The sequence below is a fragment of the Artemia sp. Qi Xiang Cuo genome, chromosome 13 (assembly GCF_049724085.1).
Source record: "Artemia sp. Qi Xiang Cuo chromosome 13, ASM4972408v1, whole genome shotgun sequence".
Taxonomy (NCBI): domain Eukaryota; kingdom Metazoa; phylum Arthropoda; class Branchiopoda; order Anostraca; family Artemiidae; genus Artemia; species Artemia sp. Qi Xiang Cuo.
Window position 1 is genome coordinate 13,574,269 of NC_142806.1, and position 22,682 is coordinate 13,596,950.

Genomic DNA, 22,682 nt, shown 5'->3' on the forward strand with positions numbered 1-22,682 from the left:
TAACCTAACCCAGCAGAACATAACCTAACATACCCTCACATTTTAAATTACTAGGAACCCGGGGAACATTTGAGGACCGGGGGCTTCCTTCGAGGTTGAGGTGGGGTATGAGGGCCCTTTGGGGGTTGGGGTAGAGGACCTCACGACACTGTTCAAATGGAACTTGTGTATTATAACGACCACAGTTTCACCCTCAAATTCTCTTCTAAAACCTCTTCTAAAATCATCTTTTAAAATGTCTCCAACTGTTTTGCCGAAATAATTCCCTAAAATGTCTAAAACGGTTTCGCCCAGATAACCCTAAACGTAATTTTTGCGTGTTCCTTTTGTTTTTGGCATCCCTGCGCTGTCATATTTCAAATTACTAAGAAACCCTTTCGTGAATCAATAATTCCCCTTAGAAACAACAAATTAATTCCGCTTTTCTTGACAAATCAATCAACCATGACATCATCTGTCAGACATTAAAACTTTGCCTGGAAACAATAATCGACCTTAGGAAATTTAGGTCATTGACCCACTTTGATTAACCACGTGTTCTCCCCGTTAGACTCAATAATCCAGAAAACATCCATCAAAGGGAGAAAATTCCTGTTTTTCCATTCTTACTGACAAAAACCATAAAACAGACATAAATTGATGTTGACATCCATGAAAAACATCAAATAAATTGACTAACACTCATAACCGTCCAAGAAACAACCATAAAAGTGAGAAAATTCATGTTTTTTCAAGTGAGAAAAATTCTGTTTTTTCATTATCAGTGAGAAAACCATAAACCACATGGTTCGTACACGAGTACTAGGGTTCTTTCTACTGATAGGGTGGTAAATGAGTTTCTTAAATATGGTGGCTCTGAGGTTAGAAATAAGTTACTGAAGATTATGAATATGATTTTAGGAAAAGCTTAATTAAGCCACTTTATAAGAAAGGTGATAAAAATGAGTGTGGTAATTATCGAAGCATTAGCCTGGTCTCTGTAGGTAGCAAATTACTTAGTAATATGATACTTTTTAGACTGAGAGATGCCGTAGACAAAGTTTTAAGAGAAGAACAGTGCGGTTTTAGAAAAGGTAGAGGATGTGTCGACCAAATTTTCACTCTTAGGCTAAAAATTGAGAAGTGCCTGAGTTGTCAAACACCTTTGGTCCTCAGTTTTATAGATTAAGAGCAAGCGCTCGATTCTGTGATAAAAGAGCTTTAGTAAAAGTTTTATCCTTGTATGGTATACCAGACAAATACATTACAGTGATTAGTGCTATGCACGAGAATAACGCTGCTGCGGTTAAGGTAGGAAATGAGGTTAACAGCTGGTTTTGTATTAAATCAGTACTTAAGTAGGGTTGTGTTCTATCCCCCTTTATATGAATTATTTTGATAGACTATGTCTTAAGGACCACAGGAAAGGCAATGGGAGACCACGGAATCAAATGGGTAGGAAAAAGTCTCCTGGACTTTAAGCATCCTAGATGAAAGTGTCAGCAAAATGAATGAAGTTTGAGAGGTTTTGCAAGTTCAGGGTGCAAGAATAGGTTTGGAAATTAATGTTGAGAAGATTATGTCACAAAGACTAGGAATAAGTGAAGGTGAAAAGGTGACGTTTGGTGAAAAGATTGATCAGATGGGCAGCTTCATTTACATTGGTAGTATTATTAGTAAAGATGGTGGGAGTAGTGAAGGTGTTAAAAGTAGAATAGCGAAGGCTCAGGATGTTTTTTCACAGTTAAAATAAGTTTTGAGGAACAGGAAGATACGTCAGCAAATAAAGATTAGAATATTGGAAGCTACAGTGTTGACAGTGGTCCATCCCCCTACGGAAATTAAAAAAATAAAACTCAAATAAAATTCTCTAATTTGGAAAGCTTTATTTTTCACGGGGGGTATTTTTTTGGGGGGGGGGGGGTAAACGCCGGCCATCATAGCAGTTAAGATTGAACAAACTCACAACCGCTAGATGGTCATTCTTCTATTCAATATTAGCTCCAGTTTTCACACTTAAAAGTTTCCCATACTCTGGACCGACCTTTGTCCACAACATTTTTGACAGTGTTAAAAATAATGCTTCAACGTATATTCCCTGATAAGATAACATGTCAAGGTAATTCAGGTAGAAGATGCAGTATCTGAGAGCAATGGCAAACAAAAATAGCAGTACCACGCATATTTATTGTCGGCTGCGAGGTTTACTGAAAGTAAAAAAAAAACATACAAATGCATCTGAAACTATAATTTGCAAAAGGTGGTGGTTTATTATTGTTCTCTAGTTTCTGACCGCAGACTGAATAAAGCAACTTGAAATTGCATAATTACTAGTAAACCAGGAAGGAAGTTGAGTTCATGGTTGTGTTCAAATGTACTTCTTTGCTCCATCTTCGTGTGTACACAATACTAAATTGTTATGTGTAGCTGGTACATACGTGGAATTGCATGGTTTACTTTGGGAGATTTCCTCCGATAATTGTGTTCAATTTAAAAAAAAATCAAAAAGATTTCATTTTTGAAAACAAACTTTTCTCCAAATTATTGATACTGAGGTAGTGGCACCCTCCCGACTGTACAAATATTAAGTGTTGGATTGATAATTACCGTCATATGCTAACTGGGGGGAGTCCACAGTCAGCCATAAATTAAGTTGTTTCAGAAGAAAAACAGCCTTCTTGAAGAACTTGACAATTAATGCCTAAAAATTCACTTTTTGCATTTAGGATTTCCTTAACTGAATGTCCAAATTGAATTGGATAATATTGGGGTTATAATATGGTACAATGCGAATCCATACTCCAAATGCAATTTGAGCAACGACAAAACTCAAAGCGAAGTGAAATCATTCTTTAAAACAGATTGCGATAACGATCTTGACGGTAAGAGAGACCAATTCCAGTGATGTTCGATGTATTTCCCAATTCCAATACTTACTATATCCCCTAACAAACGAAGGTTTGCAAGCATTATCTACATACAAAGGATTTCCATTTTAGATTGAATCCAAATATCATATGCAAAAAGTTTTACGCTTCAAATACTTAAAATTCATGCTTAAAGATACTATTTAAAGTTATTAGAATAAGTAAACTTGCAAGTCTAAGATGCCCTGCGAAGCGTAACAACGGGTTTACCCCTTATGGCGAGAAACTCATGACGACAGGACTCGTCATACCAAATGCGAACGTCATGAAAAGGATTCATGAATCATGTTCTAACAGTTTGTGGAAGCGAATTGGGAATATAGATAATGCTAAGAACTCCGAGAAATAAAGTATTTTGGACGGGCCTGATGCTCAAAACGGATAGAAATGAAATGACGAAAATAAATTTATCAAATGAAAGTAAAGGATGACATTAAAACTCAAAACGGAAAGAAATCATTCTGTAAAAGAAAACCTAACAAATAAAAAAACAAGCGAATTATTTGTACACTATTGTTCTATTTTTTAATTTCATTGTTATGTTATTAAACTTAATAAAAGGTGTATCGGACGAAAGGAAACAGTGACATGATAATTAAAACAAATGTAAACTGTTACCTATCTGAAGAGGCCGCTCTTCCCTCAACCTTCTGCTCTGTGCGCTAATATTTACTCATGTCAAGGCCGTATCAAGGGGGGGGGTTACCCGGTTTTAACCCCCCTCCCCTCCCGAAATGTTTGACCGAGTCGAAAATAAGTCGAAAATTAGTAAAACCTAGGTAAAAATCAGTAAAATTAGTCGAAAACTGAGTCAAAAATTAGTAACCCCCCCGAAAAAGTCAAAGATTAGTAACCCCCCCCCCGAAAAAAATACTGGATCCACCCTTGACTCATGTATTACTGACAATTTTTTTAGTACAACAAATGTAGCCTGTTCATAGTAGCAAGTGTTTCGCTCACTGATTGTCTTCCATATCATATACGAAAATAGTGACAAAAGTAAATTTTCATCGATTAGCCCCTCCCTCCATTCTTTAGGTATTTTGAAAAATATTGTTTGTCCTATCCTCATTCCTTGTATTAAGGACACCCTAGACGGTCAATCATTTTTATAAAAAGCTTCCGTCAATCGATCGATTAAAGCATGATTGACCGTATAGGAACCGATTGAGTCAAACTTTTGATCAATCACTGTCAAGACTTGAATAAAGTTTCCAACAAGATCTGAGTCGGTTAATCGTCATTTAATCAATCGATTGACGGAAGCTTTTGATCAAAATGATTGACCGTCTAGGGTGTCCTTTAAAGCATTTATTCTTGAAGTACTAGGGAGGTAATTCAAACTTAAGCGTGAAAAGCGGATGTATGAGGGCAGCCCCCTCAAATACAATATAAAAATTGTTTGTTTTGCTTTCTTTCTTGGGAGTGTTTCCAGGTTTTTCTAAAAATGAGTATGTTTTCTCAGGCTCGTAACTTTTGATGAGTTGTTTTATACTTTTTGAATTTGATTCATTTTGAACTAACCTTCAAACCTGATTCTTTTAAAGAATCTAATGTTTGGAATTTTAGTTTTTAGCTTTAAAAATACCCTTTTTAAACTGTTTACTTGTCTAAAAATGTTTCTAACAGAGGATTAGGGAAAGGTTCTGAGTTTTAAAGTTTTTTTTCTAGATTTTCAAGATGAATTCTTCTATAAAACCTTTATTTATAGGAAACACGGTTTTTTTGGGAGTTAAAACAATTCTTTTAAGGCTGCAAGGCCCCTTCCCATAGGCCGTACCCAGGGGAGAGGGGGTTGGAGGGGTTTGAACCCCTCTGAAATGTTTGTCTGACTCGTAAAAACGTAATAAAAATGAATATAAACAAACTTTTTATACGTTTTTTGAGATTTTTGTGTACCCCCCCCCCAAAAAAAAAATATTTGAGTACCCCCCCCCCCCTGAAAAAAAATTCTGGGTACGGCCTAGCCCCCTCCCCCTGGAAAAAACTTACTCTCATCTTTAAGCAGTTTTGACATAGCTGCAGAGCAATTTGTATAATTGTATAATGTTTCAAATTAATGAAATAAGTTAAATGAAGCTTAAGAATGAATTGTCTATATCAAAAGTTTGTTTTGAATGAACTGTATGCATATTTAGAAAAAAAAAAAAAAAAAAAAAAAAAAAAAAAAAAAAAAACCTGAAAACTGAAAAAATACCTTTCGGTAATGATAAATCGATTGGCTTTAAGCTTTAAGGTTTAATTTTAGGTTTAAGTTACTATTAGCACGAGTTGCTCCTTAATTTCAGTTCGTTGCCACAAGCTGAATTATTGTCACCATTATTGATTACCAGTACATGAAGCCTACGGAAAATGGATTTGGGTTATGACTACTTTCACTAATGTAAACAAAAAGGCTTGAAAATGTGAAAGTTTGAAAAATAGAATGCCTACTTGCGTTAGCTTTACCTAAAGCAGGTGGTTTGATACAATAGGAAATCTATTTGACAGATCGGCTATACTAAAGATGATTCAAAAATAGATTTTAACTCCTATGAAGCATTAATGGTGGTAACCAATTGTCGTCGACTTTTCCTTAAAAATGCTCGTTTAATGCCTGCAAAAAAAAGCTGAACAACACCAACTGCAATTCCAATTAGTTCAGTAATTCAATTTCTGTACCTGACCTTAATTTTGTGCATAAGATACATTCTCTACATAAATTTGGGTTACGTCATCTTCTTTATAATAATAATAATTTATTTATTACCCACTATGAATAAAAAGAAGTGGAGTACGTCAAGAACAAAAAAAAAAAAAAAAGCAAACTCGCACACTTAACAACTATTTACATAAAATGACGTAAATTACGGGGCGCAGTAAGACCTGCAGATAACGACAGCTTTCCCGCAAGCATAGTCACATTTTCCCGTAAATCAGGGAGGCAATATCTATATACATATATATATATATATATATATATATATATATATATATATATATATATATATATATATATATATATATATATATATATATATATATATATATATATATATATATATATATATATATATATATATATATATATATACATATATATATATATATATATATATATATATATATATATATATATATATATATATGTATATATATATATATATATATATATATATATATATATATATATATATATATATATATATATATATATATATATATATATATATATATATATATATATATATATATATATATATATATATATATATATATATATATATATATATATATATATCTATATATATATCTATATATATATATATATATATATATATATATATATATAAATATATATATATATATATATATATATATATATATTTTTTTTTTTTTTTTTATATATATATATATAAAAAATTAGATTTTTACATATCTATATACAATAATCTATATAATCTATTATGTATACATAATATATACTATATACTATAATATACATATACATAATCTATATAATAATCTATATACATATCTATATAAAATTAGATTTTTTACATATTTATATACAATAATATAACATTTTAAAAGTACAAAAATCTTTTTTTAAATTGAAAGTATGGATCAACATTAAAAGTTAAAATGAACATAAATTATTCTGTATATGAGGGGAACTGCCCCCGCCTCAACCCCAATAACCAATACTATATGTTAACATTGGGTAATGTTCATAACTTTCAGCCCTCCCCCGGGGACTTCGAGGATTAAGTCATCCTAAAAGACATAGCTATCATATTTTCGACCATGCTGAACAAAATGGCTATCTCAAAATTTTCATCGGGTGACTTTGGGAAAAAATGTGCGTTGGAGGGGGCCTAGTTGCCCTCCATTTTTTTTGGTCACTTAAAAAGGGCACTATAACTTTTAATTTCTATTCCAATGAGCCCACCCACGATATTCTAGGATTACTGGGTAGATACGATCACCCCTGGAAAAAAAAAAGAAAAAGAAAAAACGAATAAACACGCATCCGTGATCTTTCTTCTGGCAAAAAATGCAAAATTCCACATTTTTGTAGATAAGAGCTTGAAACCTCTGCAGTAGAGTTCTCTGATACGCTGAATATGATGGTGTGATTTTCATTAAGGTTCTATAACTTTTAGGGGGTCTTTTTCCCTTTTTTCGAAAATCAGCCAAATGTTCTCAGGCTTGTAACTTTTGATGGGTTAGACTAAACTTGATGAAACTTCTATATTTGAAATCAGTATTAAAATCTGATTCTTTTGATGTATCTGTTAGTATCAAAATAGAGTTTTTTAGAGTTTCGGTTACCATTGAGCCGGGTCGCTACATTATATACATATACATAATCTATATAATAATCTATATACATATCTATATAAAATTAGATTTTTTACATATTTATATACAATAATATAACATTTTAAAAGTACAAAAATCTTTTTTTTTAAACTGAAAGTATGGATCAACATTAAAAGTTACAATGAACATAAATTATTCTGTATATGAGGGGAACTGCCCCCTCCTCAACCCCAATAACCAATACTATATTTTAACGTTGGGCAAAGTTCATAACTTTCAGCCCTCCCCCCTAGGACTTTGGGGAATTAAGTCATCCTAAAAGACATAGCTAACATATTTTCAACCGTGCTAAACCAAATGACTATCTCAAAAATTTCGATTAGGTGACTTTGGGAAAAAATGTGCGTTGGAGGGGGCCTAGTTGCCCTCCATTTTTTTTTGGTCACTTAAAAAGGGCACTATAACTTTTAATTTCTATTCCAATGAGCCCACCCACGATATTCTAGGATTACTGGGTAGATACGATCACCCCTGGAAAAAAAAAAGAAAAAGAAAAAACGAATAAACACTCACCCGTGATCTTTCTTCTGGCAAAAAATTCAAAATTCCACATTTTTGTAGATAGGTGCTTGAAACCTCTACAGTACGCTTCTATTATGCGCTGAATATGATGGTGTGATTTTCATTAAGGTTCTATAACTTTTAGGGGGTCTTTTGCCCTTTTTTGGAAAATCAGCCAAATTTTCTCAGGCTTGTAACTTTTGATGGGTTAGATTAAACTTGATGAAAATTCTATATTTGAAATCAGTATTAAAATCTGATTCTTTTGATGTATCTGTTAGTATCAAAATAGAGTTTTTTAGAGTTTCGGTTACCATTGAGCCGGGTCGCTCCTTACTTACAGTTCGTTACCACGAACTGTTTGATTAAGGTACTTACGTGTTATATCGACCACACAAAAGAAGCGAAGTTAGGTTAATCATAATGAAATATACCAAAATACGATGAAAATATAATACTTTAGTAACAAAGTTACAGAAACTATAACAAATAATTATGGAAAGCAGGCCGCGCAGAACGCATTATATTAAATACTTAACCTAACCTGCTCTATATATTAAATATGTAATTAAAATGTACTTGCCTAGATACGATTTATCTCACTCTAAGCTGATTACCCCGAGTGGACACAAAAAACTGGTTTCGTTACAGATCAAGAACAAAGTGTGGTTGCTATAACACGCAATTATCGACATTAATAAAGACTAATATGGAAACGGTAAGCCGGCCAAATGTAAATGAAAGTAAAATTACCTTTCCGTCCATTAGTTTTCGAGGTACCAGAATATTCTCGTTCATATTCGCTACCGCTTTGACGAATTTGTCCATCACTGAGACAATACTTTGTTGTGAAAATTCAACAGCTGATGATTCGAATGACATCTTTTTTCTAGTACACCCTCCACGACTGGAAATAATATTTAAGATCAAAATCAGACCTCAAAGACGGTTTAAAGATATACCGAATCTTCCCCTGAAAGTGGAACCTGCAAAAGAGCATTCACGAAAGTCAGCTTTGACAGTTGTGGCGGTTCTGCCTGGCACAGATGCAAAAACGTATTTCATGAAGGGGAGGGGGGAATGGCAAAATGCATATTTAGGCAAGCTACTCGAAAAATATATGAAAGGACTCAAATGTAGATCAGAAAATATAATAATGAAACTATAAAGGCTTGATTAAAAAACGTCGAGATATTGAGGGGGGCTGGAAAGCTCCTCCTTTCCTGTACACTTGCTTAGCAGCTATATTAAAAAATATGTAGCTAATGAAAAAGACAAATAATTAGGAAAAATACTAAATGCAAACAAAATACCAATTTTATATATGTATATTTTTCTCAGATATGTACTCAGATGTATTTTTCTCAGATATGTACTCAGATGTATTTTGTATTTTTTCTCAGATATGTACTCAGATATATACATTTTCTCAGATAAACTTTGAAATAACAAAAAACTTCCCGAGCTCAGCACAACTTTGAGCGGATGTTGCGCAATGAAATGCACAGAAATAAACTGATTTTTTCGCTTTAAAGCTTATACTCTATCTCTCTGTGTGTATTTTTTTCTCTTTTAGGGACAAGGACTTCCTTTCCGATAGGAAACAATTGATTCTTAGTCAATTTACCGAACTATTTAAAGTTACTTATTTTCAATTATCTCCGGAATTGGGTCAAATGCCATTCATGGATAAGTGAATTCTGCGGACAATGAAGGATGAAACAGCCAAAAATCAACACAAAAATACTCCTAATCCTAACACATTTTATTTCTATCAAATATTTACAATATTGTTGTCTTTATTATAGTCTTAGCATTTAAATGATGTCATATTCGGTTTAAATCCAACACCACATTTCCAAAAAAATACTTGAAATATAATAAAAAAGAACTAAATAAACTTTTAAATGAATAAAATCTTCAGATGAAATAAATTACGTGAACTCAGTGGTATTGTGGAATTGAGCAATATTTAACTGAAATTGAACGTAAATTTTTAATACATTCACTTAAGTGCAAAAATAATGAATAAAAAGAATTTTCAAATAAAGCGATATTAATTTAAATTAAAAACCTATTTACAAAAAGTACCAGAAATATAAAAAAGAATATCTCCGAACATATAATTTTTTTTTTAATGGAATAAATTCTGCAAGGCTGGCAGCAATAGTTGGCTAAGTAATACTTAAGTGAAACGTAAATTCAGAATGAACCTTTTTGAAAAAAAAAAAAAATGATAAGAAGAGAAAAATGTAGGAAATATACGATATAATGGAGAAAATTATTTGCTAAACACAAATTCAATAAACTTGGATAAATACAATTTTTAGATGGAATATCTTACGTCGGCTCATCAGCAATGCTGACCTGAGCACTATTTGACAATAATATGGAACGTAATTGGTAGCAGTGGAAGTTAATTGGCAATATTGGAACGTAATTTGTAATAACTGACTTGGAAATATTTGACAATAATATGGAACGTAATTTGTCAGAAATGTACTTGAAAAGCGACAAAGAAACGCAAAAAAATTCAAACTTTAATCCAAATACAATTGAAGGCATTATTTGAAGCACTGGCGGATCCAGGGGGCCGGACCCTGGACCCCCTAATTTTCCTGGCGTCCTCTTTCCCTGTTTTTTTCTTTTTCCACTCTTTTAGTAAAGAGTGGTAGTAAATAATAAAAGTAAAATAATGAAAGTTAAAGTTGCTAGTCGCAAAGTTGTATACAAATATAAGAAAGTAAAGTTAAAAAGTAAAGTAAGAATAAAGTTAAAAAGTTAAACTTAAGTAAATAAAAACAGTAAAGTTATAAAACCAGCTGTTTATACATTTACTATCTTCTTGTCATGATATAAATTAATATTTACATAAGTATGAATATGCGAAGGTCACCACGACGACTATTACAAAGGAAGTCAAAATCCAAACATTCTCATTAGTTGGCCGGGAAACACCTTGGCAAGGCATTAAATAATGAAATATAACTAGCGCCATTTCAGGCAATCAGATTTTTTCTGATTGGTTGAAAAAATTCTATAATAAATTCTGATTGGCTCAAATTAGCGTAAGCTAAATTTCGGTAGTAGTAAACTCTCATTATCAATGGGCCTTTAAGGTTACAGCCAAAATGGATGATGTTCAACTCTTGGCTGTGGGTTGTTATTTCATTTTACTTCACCGACTATCCTCAGCAAAATGTTCTACAGTATTTTTTTTTAAGTAAAATAAATTTTCGGCTATGCCCTTGATCTTCACTACTGAATATCAATGCGTCAGGTGGAGTTTTTATTTGTATGTGGATCAAGTGACACTCCTAAGGTGAATAAACTTTTCACGGCTAAAGATTTAGAAATTTCGACGAAAAAACAGGAAATCAAACAACTTAACCTTTTTTTTAATCGAAGTGGCAGAAATTGAAGCTGCAAGAATCTAAAAACTTGGAAACCTGACAAGGGCTTTTCCTTGTTACTACGTGAGAAGAAACAGACAGAATAAAGAGAAATCTAGTATTGAGAACCAGTTTGCCAAATTTGAGTTAAGCACGAAGAATGACATACTAAAAAAAATTCAATGACCCAGCAGTCTTGCAGAATCTGTTTGATTCCTACCCCGTGGGTTTATTCTTTCTCAAAGAGGAATTTTCAGTAGAGCGGGGCGACAAACAGTCTATCAATGTTGATATTCCAGAAATACAAGTTTAAAATAGAAAAGGTTTAGATGTACACTGGAGAAAATCCCGGTACTATCCCATTATGCGGGCCTCTCTAAAAAGTCAAGTTTGGTTAATACTAATGAAATAAAATAGGATGAATTTACAATGGTTTAGAAACAAATTTGGGCTATATATTTTCACATTAGAAGGGGGGAGTAAAGCAATGCATATATTAAATATGTAACCTAACCTAACCTAGGTACCTTTCCTCCCCCTCCCTAAACCCCAAAAAACCACAGTGTAATATCGCATACGCAATGACAACCTTGCTATCATTGCCTGCTCTATAACAGTTAAGACGTCAAAAACGGGTTTTATCATTGCCTACTCTATAGTGATTAACCCGAGAGGCCCGCATAATGGGATAGTACCAAAATTTCCTTCTCGCTTTGTTGTTTAGTCAAATTAAAATGGCAAAGTAGCATCGATATATAAATTCTGGTGGTAAGTCGGATTGACAGCAACAATCTATCAATCCTTCCTGGAAATTTTCAGAAACAAAAATAATCATTTGATACTTTTCTAAAGACAACTAAGAGTAGCCTACTTTATTCTACCGGTGAATAAACAGGAAGCTTTTTTTTAAACATAATTTTATCGACCGGGAAAACAAAGCAAACCGAACATTCGCACACACGAATTTTTATCGATTTCTGCTCTTGCCTAAGCCTAGCTTTAAGCCACCTGACAGCAATATCTACTCCTTATTTCGAATATCATCGTCTGAACTTTCTACCTTGCCAATTCCAACAGTAAGCCCAAGGATTTTAGGCTCCTTTGTAATTTCACCAATCTAATCTGTGAAATCCAATCCTTCTTTCCCATTGCAAATTTCTTAAAGTACCAAGGACATCAAAATGAAATCATGTTTTGCCCCTGGACCCACCTTAGGTCTATTTATACCTGCCTGGAAATCGTATTTTTTAAATATTTTTTTTTGTCGTTTCAAGATTATGAAATATTTAAGGCAGAGCCAAATTTGTAGGCTCCTTTGTAATTTCACCTATCTAATTTGTGAAATCCAATCCTTCTTTCCCATTGCAAATTTCTTAAAGTACCAAGGACATCAAAATGAAATCATGTTTTGCCCCTGGACCCACCTTAGGTCTATTTATACCTGCCTGGAAATCGTATTTTTTAAATATTTTTTTTTTTGTCGTTTCAAGATTATGAAATATTTAAGGCAGAGCCAAATTTGTAGGCTCCTTTGTAATTTCACCTATCTAATTTGTGAAATCCAATCCTTCTTTCCCATTGCAAATTTCTTAAAGTACCAAGGACATCAAAATGAAATCATGTTTTGCCCCTGGACCCACCATAGGTCTATTTATACCTGCCTGGAAATCGTATTTTTTAAATATTTTTTTTTTGTTGTTTCAAGATTATGAAATATTTAAGGCAGAGCCAAATTTGTAGGCTCCTTTGTAATTTCACCTATCCAATTTGTGAAATCCAATCCTTCTTTCCCATTGCAAATTTCTTAAAGTACCAAGGACATCAAAATGAAATCATGTTTTGCCCCTGGACCCACCTTAGGTCTATTTATACCTGCCTGGAAATCGTATTTTTTAAATATTTTTTTTTTTTCGTTTCAAGATTATGAAATATTTAAGGCAGAGCCAAATTTGTAGGCTCCTTTGTAATTTCACCTATCTAATTTGTGAAATCCAATCCTTCTTTCCCATTGCAAATTTCTTAAACTACCAAGGACATCAAAATTAAATCATGTTTTGCCCCTGGACCCACCTTATGTCTATTTATACCTGCCTGGAAATCGTATTTTTTAAATATTTTTTTTTTGTGGTTTCAAGATTATGAAATATTTAAGGCAGAGCCAAATTTGTAGGCTCCTTTGTAATTTCACCTATCCAATTTGTGAAATCCAATCCTTCTTTCCCATTGCAAATTTCTTAAAGTACCAAGGACATCAAAATGAAATCATGTTTTGCCCCTGGACCCACCTTAGGTCTATTTATACCTGCCTGGAAATAATATTTTTTAAATATTTTTTTTTTGTCGTTTCAAGATTATGAAATATTTAAGGCAGAGCCAAATTTGTAGGCTCCTTTGTAATTTCACCTATCTAATTTGTGAAATCCAATCCTTCTTTCCCATTGCAAATTTCTTAAACTACCAAGGACATCAAAATGAAAACACGCTTTGCCCCTGGACCCACCTTAGGTCTATTTATACCTGCCTGGAAATCGTTTTTTTTTTAATATTTTTCTTTTGGTCGTTTCAAGATTATGAAGTATTTAAGGCAGAGCCAAATTTTTGTGGAAGTTATGGCGTTGAACCAGGCGAAGAAGGAGAGCTATTAGTTAAATCTGTTAAATATATAATTAGTTAAATATATGATAAAAATACAATAAAATATATTTAGTTAGGTCTGATACCACTTTTCTTTCTTAAATTTTAATATTAACAATACATCGATAGCATACAATAACGACACCATGATAATCTACGCATTGCCTGAAAATAATATAAAAAAGACCCTGGAAGGCGGAATCACAAAGGATTGTGTGTCCACGCGTATGAATTTTTCAACCGGATACAGTATGCAACAAATAGAAGTTTTAGTTTAACTAAACCAAAAGAGGGACGCTACTCTACTAAGGGCTTTTAACTCTAGCGGTGTACAGAACATGACCCATGGGTCAGAAGCGGCCCACCTGAAACAATTTCCTGTCCCACGACAAAAACTGTTACAAAAAATGACCACAGTAGTGAAAATAAATGTATAAAAACAGACTATACTATTTTTGCAAAATTATGAGAAAAATTGACATTGAGGTTAAGCAGATTTTTAACATTAACACATTTTAGAAATATTAAAATTAAAAACGTATTTCTAAACCACTTACGTCGCCAAAGAGACACTTACCTAAATTGAAAAGCCTTGCGCAAAAGGGTGTTACCACTTTTACATTTTTAAATGAAACAACCTAACACATAACAGGCTCAAACCTAACGGAACCTTTAACACCAATTACGACGTGCAAATACACAATTGAAATCGATTTGCAAGAATAGAAGCGTCAACAAACAAATACAACAATACTATTACTCGCTGCAGAACCAGTGCCGCCTGAGGTCAACACAACGGCGCACATTCTTCCTCCACTACTGAAATAAATATTCTTAAATGATTTAGTTTTTTTTATTTATTTTGCAAACATAAATATGTTTTTCATTTTTAAGTTATATATTTCTTTGCAACGGGTGTTTTAGTGTTATATCATATATCATTTTATTATCTTTATTTACAAGCAAGAAAAATAGTAAACACGATAATAAAAGCAGATGTTTATTTTTCCATTTTTCACTCGAAGTTATATCTATGCTACTACTACCACTAACAACAACTTACCGCAGAATCAAGCAGCCTGAAGCCAATAGAGCTACGCACGCTCATCCTCCATCCCAGTCTATTCAAAACTTCCTTCTTTACACCCTCCCAGGAAGTTTCCGTTTCCTTTAAATCTCTCCTTACGACTTCCTCCCACCCCGACTGAGGACGACCTGCTTTGCGTTTAGCCCTAAATGGCGTGCCGAAAAGGACAATCTTTGGCAATCTGTCATCCTGCTTTGGCAGATCGTGCCCTAGCCATCTCAGCCTTTATCTCATTATAACCCTTGAAAGGGGATCGAACCATACTTTTCATGTGGAAAAGCGTGGTAGAGCTTGCCATTAATGGGATCTTGAATTTAATTCGAACCACTTTTTAAGAGATTATATTGACGGCTTCAAAAAATCAAAGGCCTAAAAAATCAGACAGGGCTCACCAAGACGTCTTCGAATAGAGTTGTTTTTTAGAATTCAGAAAAAAAAAAATAATAATCAATCAGGGCTCAGGAGTGAGTCCGATATTTCCAGAGGATCTTCTTCTAGGAGTAGTGAATGACCTGAATAGTTAATTCACTACTCACTAACAAGCACTTAACATACTCACTAACAAGCACCAGTATTTATAAACGAGCCGACTTGAGTTATCTTATCATGTCTATTAAATGTACCCTTGGATTTTCCCTTAGGTAACAAAGATTGGACCTCCAATTAATTTCAATAAACTATGTAGACTAAATTCAATAATGTTGAGAAAAAAGTTATTAAAATTCATTGAATCTACGAAATTTTTGTCTACGACAGCTTCAGAAGAGGTACTTTTGATAAATCAGTGCCTCGGCGCAAAAACTTTTCATGCCACGCTTTGACATTGATTGTGGATCCATCCCTGAAATTTCCTTGAACTAAAAAAACAATTTAGCCTTGGGTAGCTCTTTTGGTATCTAACTTTACCCCTTCCCACGGGGCACCACATTTTAATATGCACGTCACTTCAAAAAACGATATCTTAACTTATGAAAAGCCTTTTTTATGATCTAATTCACTAAAAATAATTACAAATTCAGCAAATAGCAAGGAATGACTTATGAACCGTAATAGCTGCCACTAAAAATGTCAATAAGCTGAAGATAAAAATCCAGAATTGTGACTCAAAAAGGTCTATTCAATCTTACACTTAAATCCATTCTGTTTATATAGTTTAAAAGTATGTGATGGAACTTTTTTATCGGTCTTAACTCTGACTCTTTCCCCCTAAAAAGGATACCGTATTTTAATTTGTACATTACCTTAGAAAAACGTTGTATTCCATTATAAAAAGCCACTTTATAACCTATTTCACTAAAAATAGATATAAATCCAGCCAATACCAGGAACTGAATTATAAACCGTAATAGCTACCACTACAAAATGTAACCAAACTGACGTTAATTTTAACGCTGAGAGCGCACCGAAGGACGACCACATAAGAAGCACACAACTCAGTGTCCAAAGTTTTGATTCAATTATGACGTAAGAATGCGGAACGCAAACGCTGCCCTTCATTCCAGGGTTACGTTTTTGACTTTTTTTTCAGATTCGCCGCGTTCATTGAACCGGAACCCTTACGGGAAACCACACATCTTCAGCCGATAGATATGCAGACTGACCTCAATTTTCTCACTTCAATTGACTTATTCGGCTATTGACTCTTCCTTCTTGTAGGAAATACTCAAACTATGAAATAACTAGCGTCAGACTTGGTGAGACAATACACATAAAAAGAGAGAAAAAAACATTTTACACCCTCTCCGACATGAAATTCGACGTCTGCTTACATCCCCCCCCCCACCTGAAACACAAAAAAACTGAAAGTTTCAGCTCCCCCAGCCTTGAAACGAAATAAGGTAGACTTACCGAAAACCGTGAGTAAACTTCGTCACCTATTTACTACTGATGAAATCTACTGGCTGAATTATGCGAAATACTCGCTTGGCTTCAGGCAACCTACCCGTTACAAATCATCACACGAGAAGAGATTTGTGATTGGCTTGGAGTTACCGATACGGGCCAGAGAAGATATTTTGTGTTAATGTAAAAGTATGTCGCAACTGCAAACTTATTTTTGCAGTTATGTATCTATCTTGTTTATTTTTTCTTCCAAGGAGCCCATTTTTTTGCTTAAAATTTTTTTACTGAGCACTACACAGCAAAGAAAGTAACGTCTGCCTCCTCTATCCGCTTCAGTCCATGGCAAGTGCTAGTGCTGCGCCAAGCATAATGTTTCTCATCGCAGGAACTCAGATAGGCCATAAGACCATCATTTCTTCGGCCGACAGCAAGGTTGCTTCCAACCTGTTGTGATAGACAGTTTGATTTTATTCGTTGTATTTTGAAAGCAGTCTTAGAAAGAAAGATATTCGATCAATCTGGGAAACTGAGCTGAGCCAATTGACAGAACTTGTTTCATTTGATGGAGGGGGGCATAAATCCAAACTTTCCAAAAAAGCTTCACATAACACCTTTTAACAAAGCCAAAAGAAATAGTGGGTGCATGCCTTTTCATTTGATATTTTAAATAGAAGATTTATCCGCTAATCCGGGGTATATTGAATTTAACAAAAAGATTTATACGGTGTCTTCTGATCTTGGACAATTGGATGCATTTATAAATTCAATACAGATTAGCAACATGGGTTGCAATTCGAAACAACACTTAAACTTCCAAGCCATTTGATTAGTTTAAGTGGCGGAGTAAAACTCATCAGAGTCCAATGGCTACCAAATAAAACCTGCTACGTACGTAAACACTATAAACATAAACATCTAGAGGTGGTCCCCATAAATCTATAACAGGCAAAAAATAGAACGAGAGGGCTGCAAACCTTGAATCTTCCCTGAATTTTTCTAAGTTCGAAGCAGTATTAGAGAAAACAGGTGAAATTTTTGTTTAGGAGCTTTTCGCTATCCTGGAAAGTAGTCAAATTATGTGAATAAAGTTTCAGAAATGCATCCAGAGCCTTAATAGTCTCCTAGGAAGACATTTTAAACCCCATACCCCCAATTCTTCTCCCTACATAAGGATCTGACGTTTGAAGAACTTTAAGAACATTGGTGTTATAAAAATTGTTACTCCTGTATTATTCAGAATACACTCAAGAAGTTGTACGATAGTCGTACAAGATTTGCCATCTATGAAAACCGGTTTCACAACCACAAAGACAAATAACGGGTGACAGAATGCATTAGACTTGTATAATTTGGGCTATATATTTGCACGTTAGGGGTAGGGCGGGGGGTTGGTACGGTTAAGTTAGGTTACTTTACCACCACACCCCCCTAACGGGCAAATAAAGAGCCCAAAATATATCATTATATAAACTAAAGTATTATATTTTCATCGTATTTTGGCATATTGCATTAGGATTAACCTAACTTCACTTCTCGAGTGTGTTCTGAATAATACAAGAGTACCTAAAAATCAACCACCTTGCAAAGCAGATCTGCTACTCAACTGATAAAAAAGAAAAGGGTTTTTAGCCTCATACCTTTACTCAATCCCAATTTACGAGGTTAAGAAGAAGCAATTGAAAACTCAAAATTAAGGTAAAATATTTTTTTGTCAGAATTGAGATAGGTCAGGATTCAAACCTGTCATGTATGCAATCTTCTAACCGCTAGAAATAAGAAAAGGATAGACAAAGTAATTTGGCAATACCTTCCCAGGGTATATTTTTGGCTCTTAATTCGCTCCTGAAATTTTTATCGGCCTAACTCGACTACTTTCCAAGATACCAAGAATTAAAAAAGCAGAAGTTTACCAAGACAATAGTCTCTAATTTTTTTCTTTTTTTCCAGTACCCAATTAATAGCTAACAATGTTTGGCAACAATGTTACGTACGGAAACAGAAATCTTTGTTCTATAAAATTGTTAGATAACAATTCTTAGAAACGTATTTATAGCGCGGGAAATTCAATAAAGTATAAGCATGGAAAAAAAACTCTTGAAACATGTATTGATAAAACTGCAGATTTCAGAGTTGATCTAACCGAAAAGAAAAACTGAAAAAAGGAAAAATTCACCATCATAATTCTTTGCAAGGTCCTATGGCCGAGAATGCAGAGAAAAAAACAATAAAGGATAACACACTAAAAAAAAGAATGGTGAACTGCTGCCCGCCTCTCATTACCAGCCAAAACAAGCCAGACTGAGGTGCCATACGCACAATAAACAGTACCTAACTCATACGTTTCAAACATGATATCCAAGAGCTGGGAGGGGGAGGCAGTCATGGATCGTGGGGGGGAGGGTGCGCGGGGGGCGCACGATCCCCCTAACGTAGTCTAAAGTAGTGTAATTTACTTAATTAACGCAAGTTTGCGTTAAATAAACTTGCTCCTAATGCAAGTTTATCAGATCAACCTATTTTAGCCCCCTCCCCCCTAAAAAATCCTGGATCCACCCCTGAGGGGAGGGGTAGAAAACATCTATGAAAAATAAAAAAGAACAGTAAAACAAGAAAAAAAAAACGGTCAAAGATTTGTTTTCTTGTTGTGACATCTTAGCTGACTTGGATAGATAGGTAGCATGCCGGGCAGCCAGAGAATAGGAGTCCGATCTGACCGTTGAATGGCATAGAAATGTAAGGTGATTTGGATACTAATCAGAGAAAAAGACTTACTAGTTCTGAGGATCGTAAGGACATTACTGTGTTGTTAAAAGAAAGTGAAAAACAAAAATGACAGAATACAAAGCAACCCCAAATCAAACAATGGCTTAGTAGCAGAAATATAATTTTTAAAGATATGTTTCCTCGCTTTGTAATAGCCTATATCTTAGATTGGTTGTGGAAAGGAAAAAAGGTTTAACATCCATGTTGTAGGGCAATGAAAGACTGTTGTAGGGCTTTCCTATTATGTGGACACTTATTAAAAAGTCAAGTTTGGTTAATGCTAATGAAATAAAACAAAATTGAATGAATATATAATAGTTTATAAACGAATTTGGGCTATATGTTTGCACATTAGGGGGGTGGGGGTAAAGCATTGCATATATTAAATACCTAACCTAATTAACCTAACCTAGGTACTTTTTTCCCCCTAAACCCCAAAAAACAACAGTTTACTTATTGTAAATTCAATGAGAAACCACACTCTTCGATCAATTTAGATAGGAATTACCCGCTTTACGGGTTTACATCATTGCACTCATTCGACTGTCTATAGCCGAGGTGTCCAAATAATGGGGAAGTACCTAAAAATGTGATACTTCCCTAAAAACTTCATAATTTTCGAGCAACCAAAAGAAATATCTTACAATATCGTGGTTTTCAAGTATAAATAGACCTAAAGTTGGTTCAGGGGTGGGGGTGTTTTCATTTTTGAGGCATTGGTACTTTCATCATGAAATAGTTGAATAAATTAGTTGACTTGAGCGCCGATTTCAGTTTTTAGTCCTTGGAACTTCTCTTAAATAGTAAAATCTGAAACGAAATGCTGTAGGAAGTTTTTTTTTTATCAACTTTTTAGTTAAAAAAAAAAATTAGAATCTATGTAATTTGGCTATTACCAAGAGAGGTTAGATGCCACTTTTTACCCCTCATTGCCAAAATTAAACACACCAACAAATGGTATGGCTTAAATCTTATCTCTTTCTCTTTTTTTGGTTTAAGGCATTTTGGTTGAAGTGATTAATTAATTAGAAAATTAATAGGACAAACTAGATTTTTGCTCTACATTACTAACATATCTCCATATAGCGTCATAAAAAGCTTTAAAATCTTTTAACTATGTTTAAGTTGGACTCGAAATTCCATTTTTCCTGACTGTTTCGGTGCGTCTTGGTTTTAAAAATGTGCGCGCAAAATTGGCATTGCCGTTAAAAAAAAAATCGGCGGACATGTTGACCTTTTCAGTTTTTTTTTTATGAAGATAAATGAAGAATTTTTTTTATTATGATAGCTATTTAAAAGAGATCTTACACCAAGAATTAAAAATTCATTTTTTACGAAAAGGAGTGAAACTGAATAGTCAGTAAATCCTCCCTGTGTTCTGGGTGCCTCTTGATTATTTTTCTCTTTTTATTAAAATTAATAATTAACTTGAACAAAAGGTTTAATTTTCATTAATTTTTCATTTTATAATACATACATTGGAAATTAACTTACTTTGAACATTTATATGATATGGCCATTATTTCTTGAAACCCAGAGTTACAGACAGTCCTTCCTTAACCACTTTTGCAATCAAACTGACTTGATTGATTGCTTAAATTTTTAAGTCGAAAGTTTAAGATTGTCAAAACAAGGCTGCTCCCTTTAATTTCCGAGAATCTACCTGATTCATCCTCCATGAGTGTAAAGAGTGAATTTAGGTTAGTTCAAAGTAAGGGGCTGTATGCTATTTGAGAGGTATCTTACATCAGGTATCTTATCAGAGGTATCTTACAATACACGATTATATACCACGGTCCCTACCTCTTCCTCTTTTCGAAACGGCCAGGTCTTGCACGTCTTTACCCATGGTGAATTATTGGTTCCCCCAACCTCTAGTATGCACTAGTTTAGCTTTAAATTCTATTTTCCGTAGCAGGGGCGTCCTGAGGCTCATTTTATTGGAGGGGCGATCTTTTTAAATTTTACCAAATAGCTACCTGATTTATGTTAAATTTTCTGCCGAAGTCAAGAATTTTGCGAAATTTCGGCTAATTTTGCAAAATTTTACCTGATATAAGAAAAGTTGGGGGATGGCACGTACCTCCCCCCCCCTCGGCCCGCCCCTGATTCGTAGTACGGACTTACAAGAACGTATCCAGAATTTTTCAGGGGTGTACAAAAAACCCCTAATCCACCCCCCTCTGGGTAAGGCCTTGCGGACTTAACTTGGAGAAAAGAAAATATCGGTAACAGTAATTCTAATAGTTATAATTATTGTAGTTTAGAGCAAAATACGGTCAGGCGTTAACAATATATTTTTTGGAAGGTTTTTGTTGACACTAATATTCAGCCCCTCCCTTAAAAGCAAGTACCCTAATACTATATTATTACTATATTATTACTGTTCCTATAAGATCGTCATAGTATTAAATCGACTTGGAAACCACTTTACGGATGACTTTAGTCATATTATGAAACTCAGAAAGGGACCATAGCTGTCCCTTAAATGGTCGAGGGATAAAAACATGCGCATAAATATGGCACAATGTCTATTTTTGGTAAAATTCTACTTTAGTTACTTTTGGCTATCTTGGAAAGAGTTTGGGTTAGGAAAATGAAACTTTCAGGGATGGATGTACATGCTAAGGTATGTCCCGGGAAGGTACTTTGAAAACCAGTGGAGGGTTGTAACCTTTTTTATAATGGTGTCTCCCTAGAAGGAAACAAGCCCTAAGTGTACACAAGCAACAGATAATTTGCAACTGAGTGCAAATAGAAAACGAATAAACTAATATATGCACTTGGTTTGGAAGTAAACTTACTTTGAACGATATGATATGCCCATTTTCCTTTGCTCGAAAACTAAGGGATAGTTTAACCCTCTACTAAACGCTGTTAAAGTCAAACTGATCTGATGATAGTTGAAAATTCAAATGGAAAGTTAAGACCGTTCAAAACAAGACTGCTCCCTTTATGTTCTGAGAATCTACCTGGTCGAACCTCCTTGAGAGCAGATATGCTAAGAGCTTACACTGTCTATTACGGATAGGGTCTATAGTGACCAACATTATTTGACAGTGAATAATTTGACATATTCATCACGAAATTATGAGTAATGTCCCTTCTAGACAGTATGCAATATACAGTAGGGTACTCGATCATGCGACCTGGATATTACGAATAATTCTATATGGATCACTTGGTGCTCAA

At 34.1% G+C, this 22,682-nt stretch overlaps 1 protein-coding gene across 4 annotated transcripts in view; it reads right to left on the reverse strand.

The window, feature by feature from the left end:
• The window catches only part of LOC148944984 (uncharacterized), a 51,630-nt gene extending 29,213 nt beyond the window's left edge, over nucleotides 1–22,417 (reverse strand). The window contains exons 1-2 of one of the 4 annotated variants that reach the window (XM_089098811.1): nucleotides 22,295–22,417; nucleotides 8,526–8,679 (exon numbers count right to left, since the gene is read on the reverse strand). In XM_089098811.1, coding sequence (XP_088954937.1) covers nucleotides 8,526–8,679; nucleotides 22,295–22,317 — 177 coding nt within the window. In that variant the 5' untranslated portion in view covers nucleotides 22,318–22,417. Of the gene's footprint in view, nucleotides 1–8,525; nucleotides 8,680–14,375; nucleotides 14,399–16,126; nucleotides 16,245–20,984; nucleotides 21,047–22,294 lie in introns of those variants that run through there. The other 3 variants (XM_089098810.1, XM_089098812.1, XM_089098813.1) reach the window with 3 other exon arrangements.
• Between the last annotated feature and the right edge of the window lie 265 nt (nucleotides 22,418–22,682).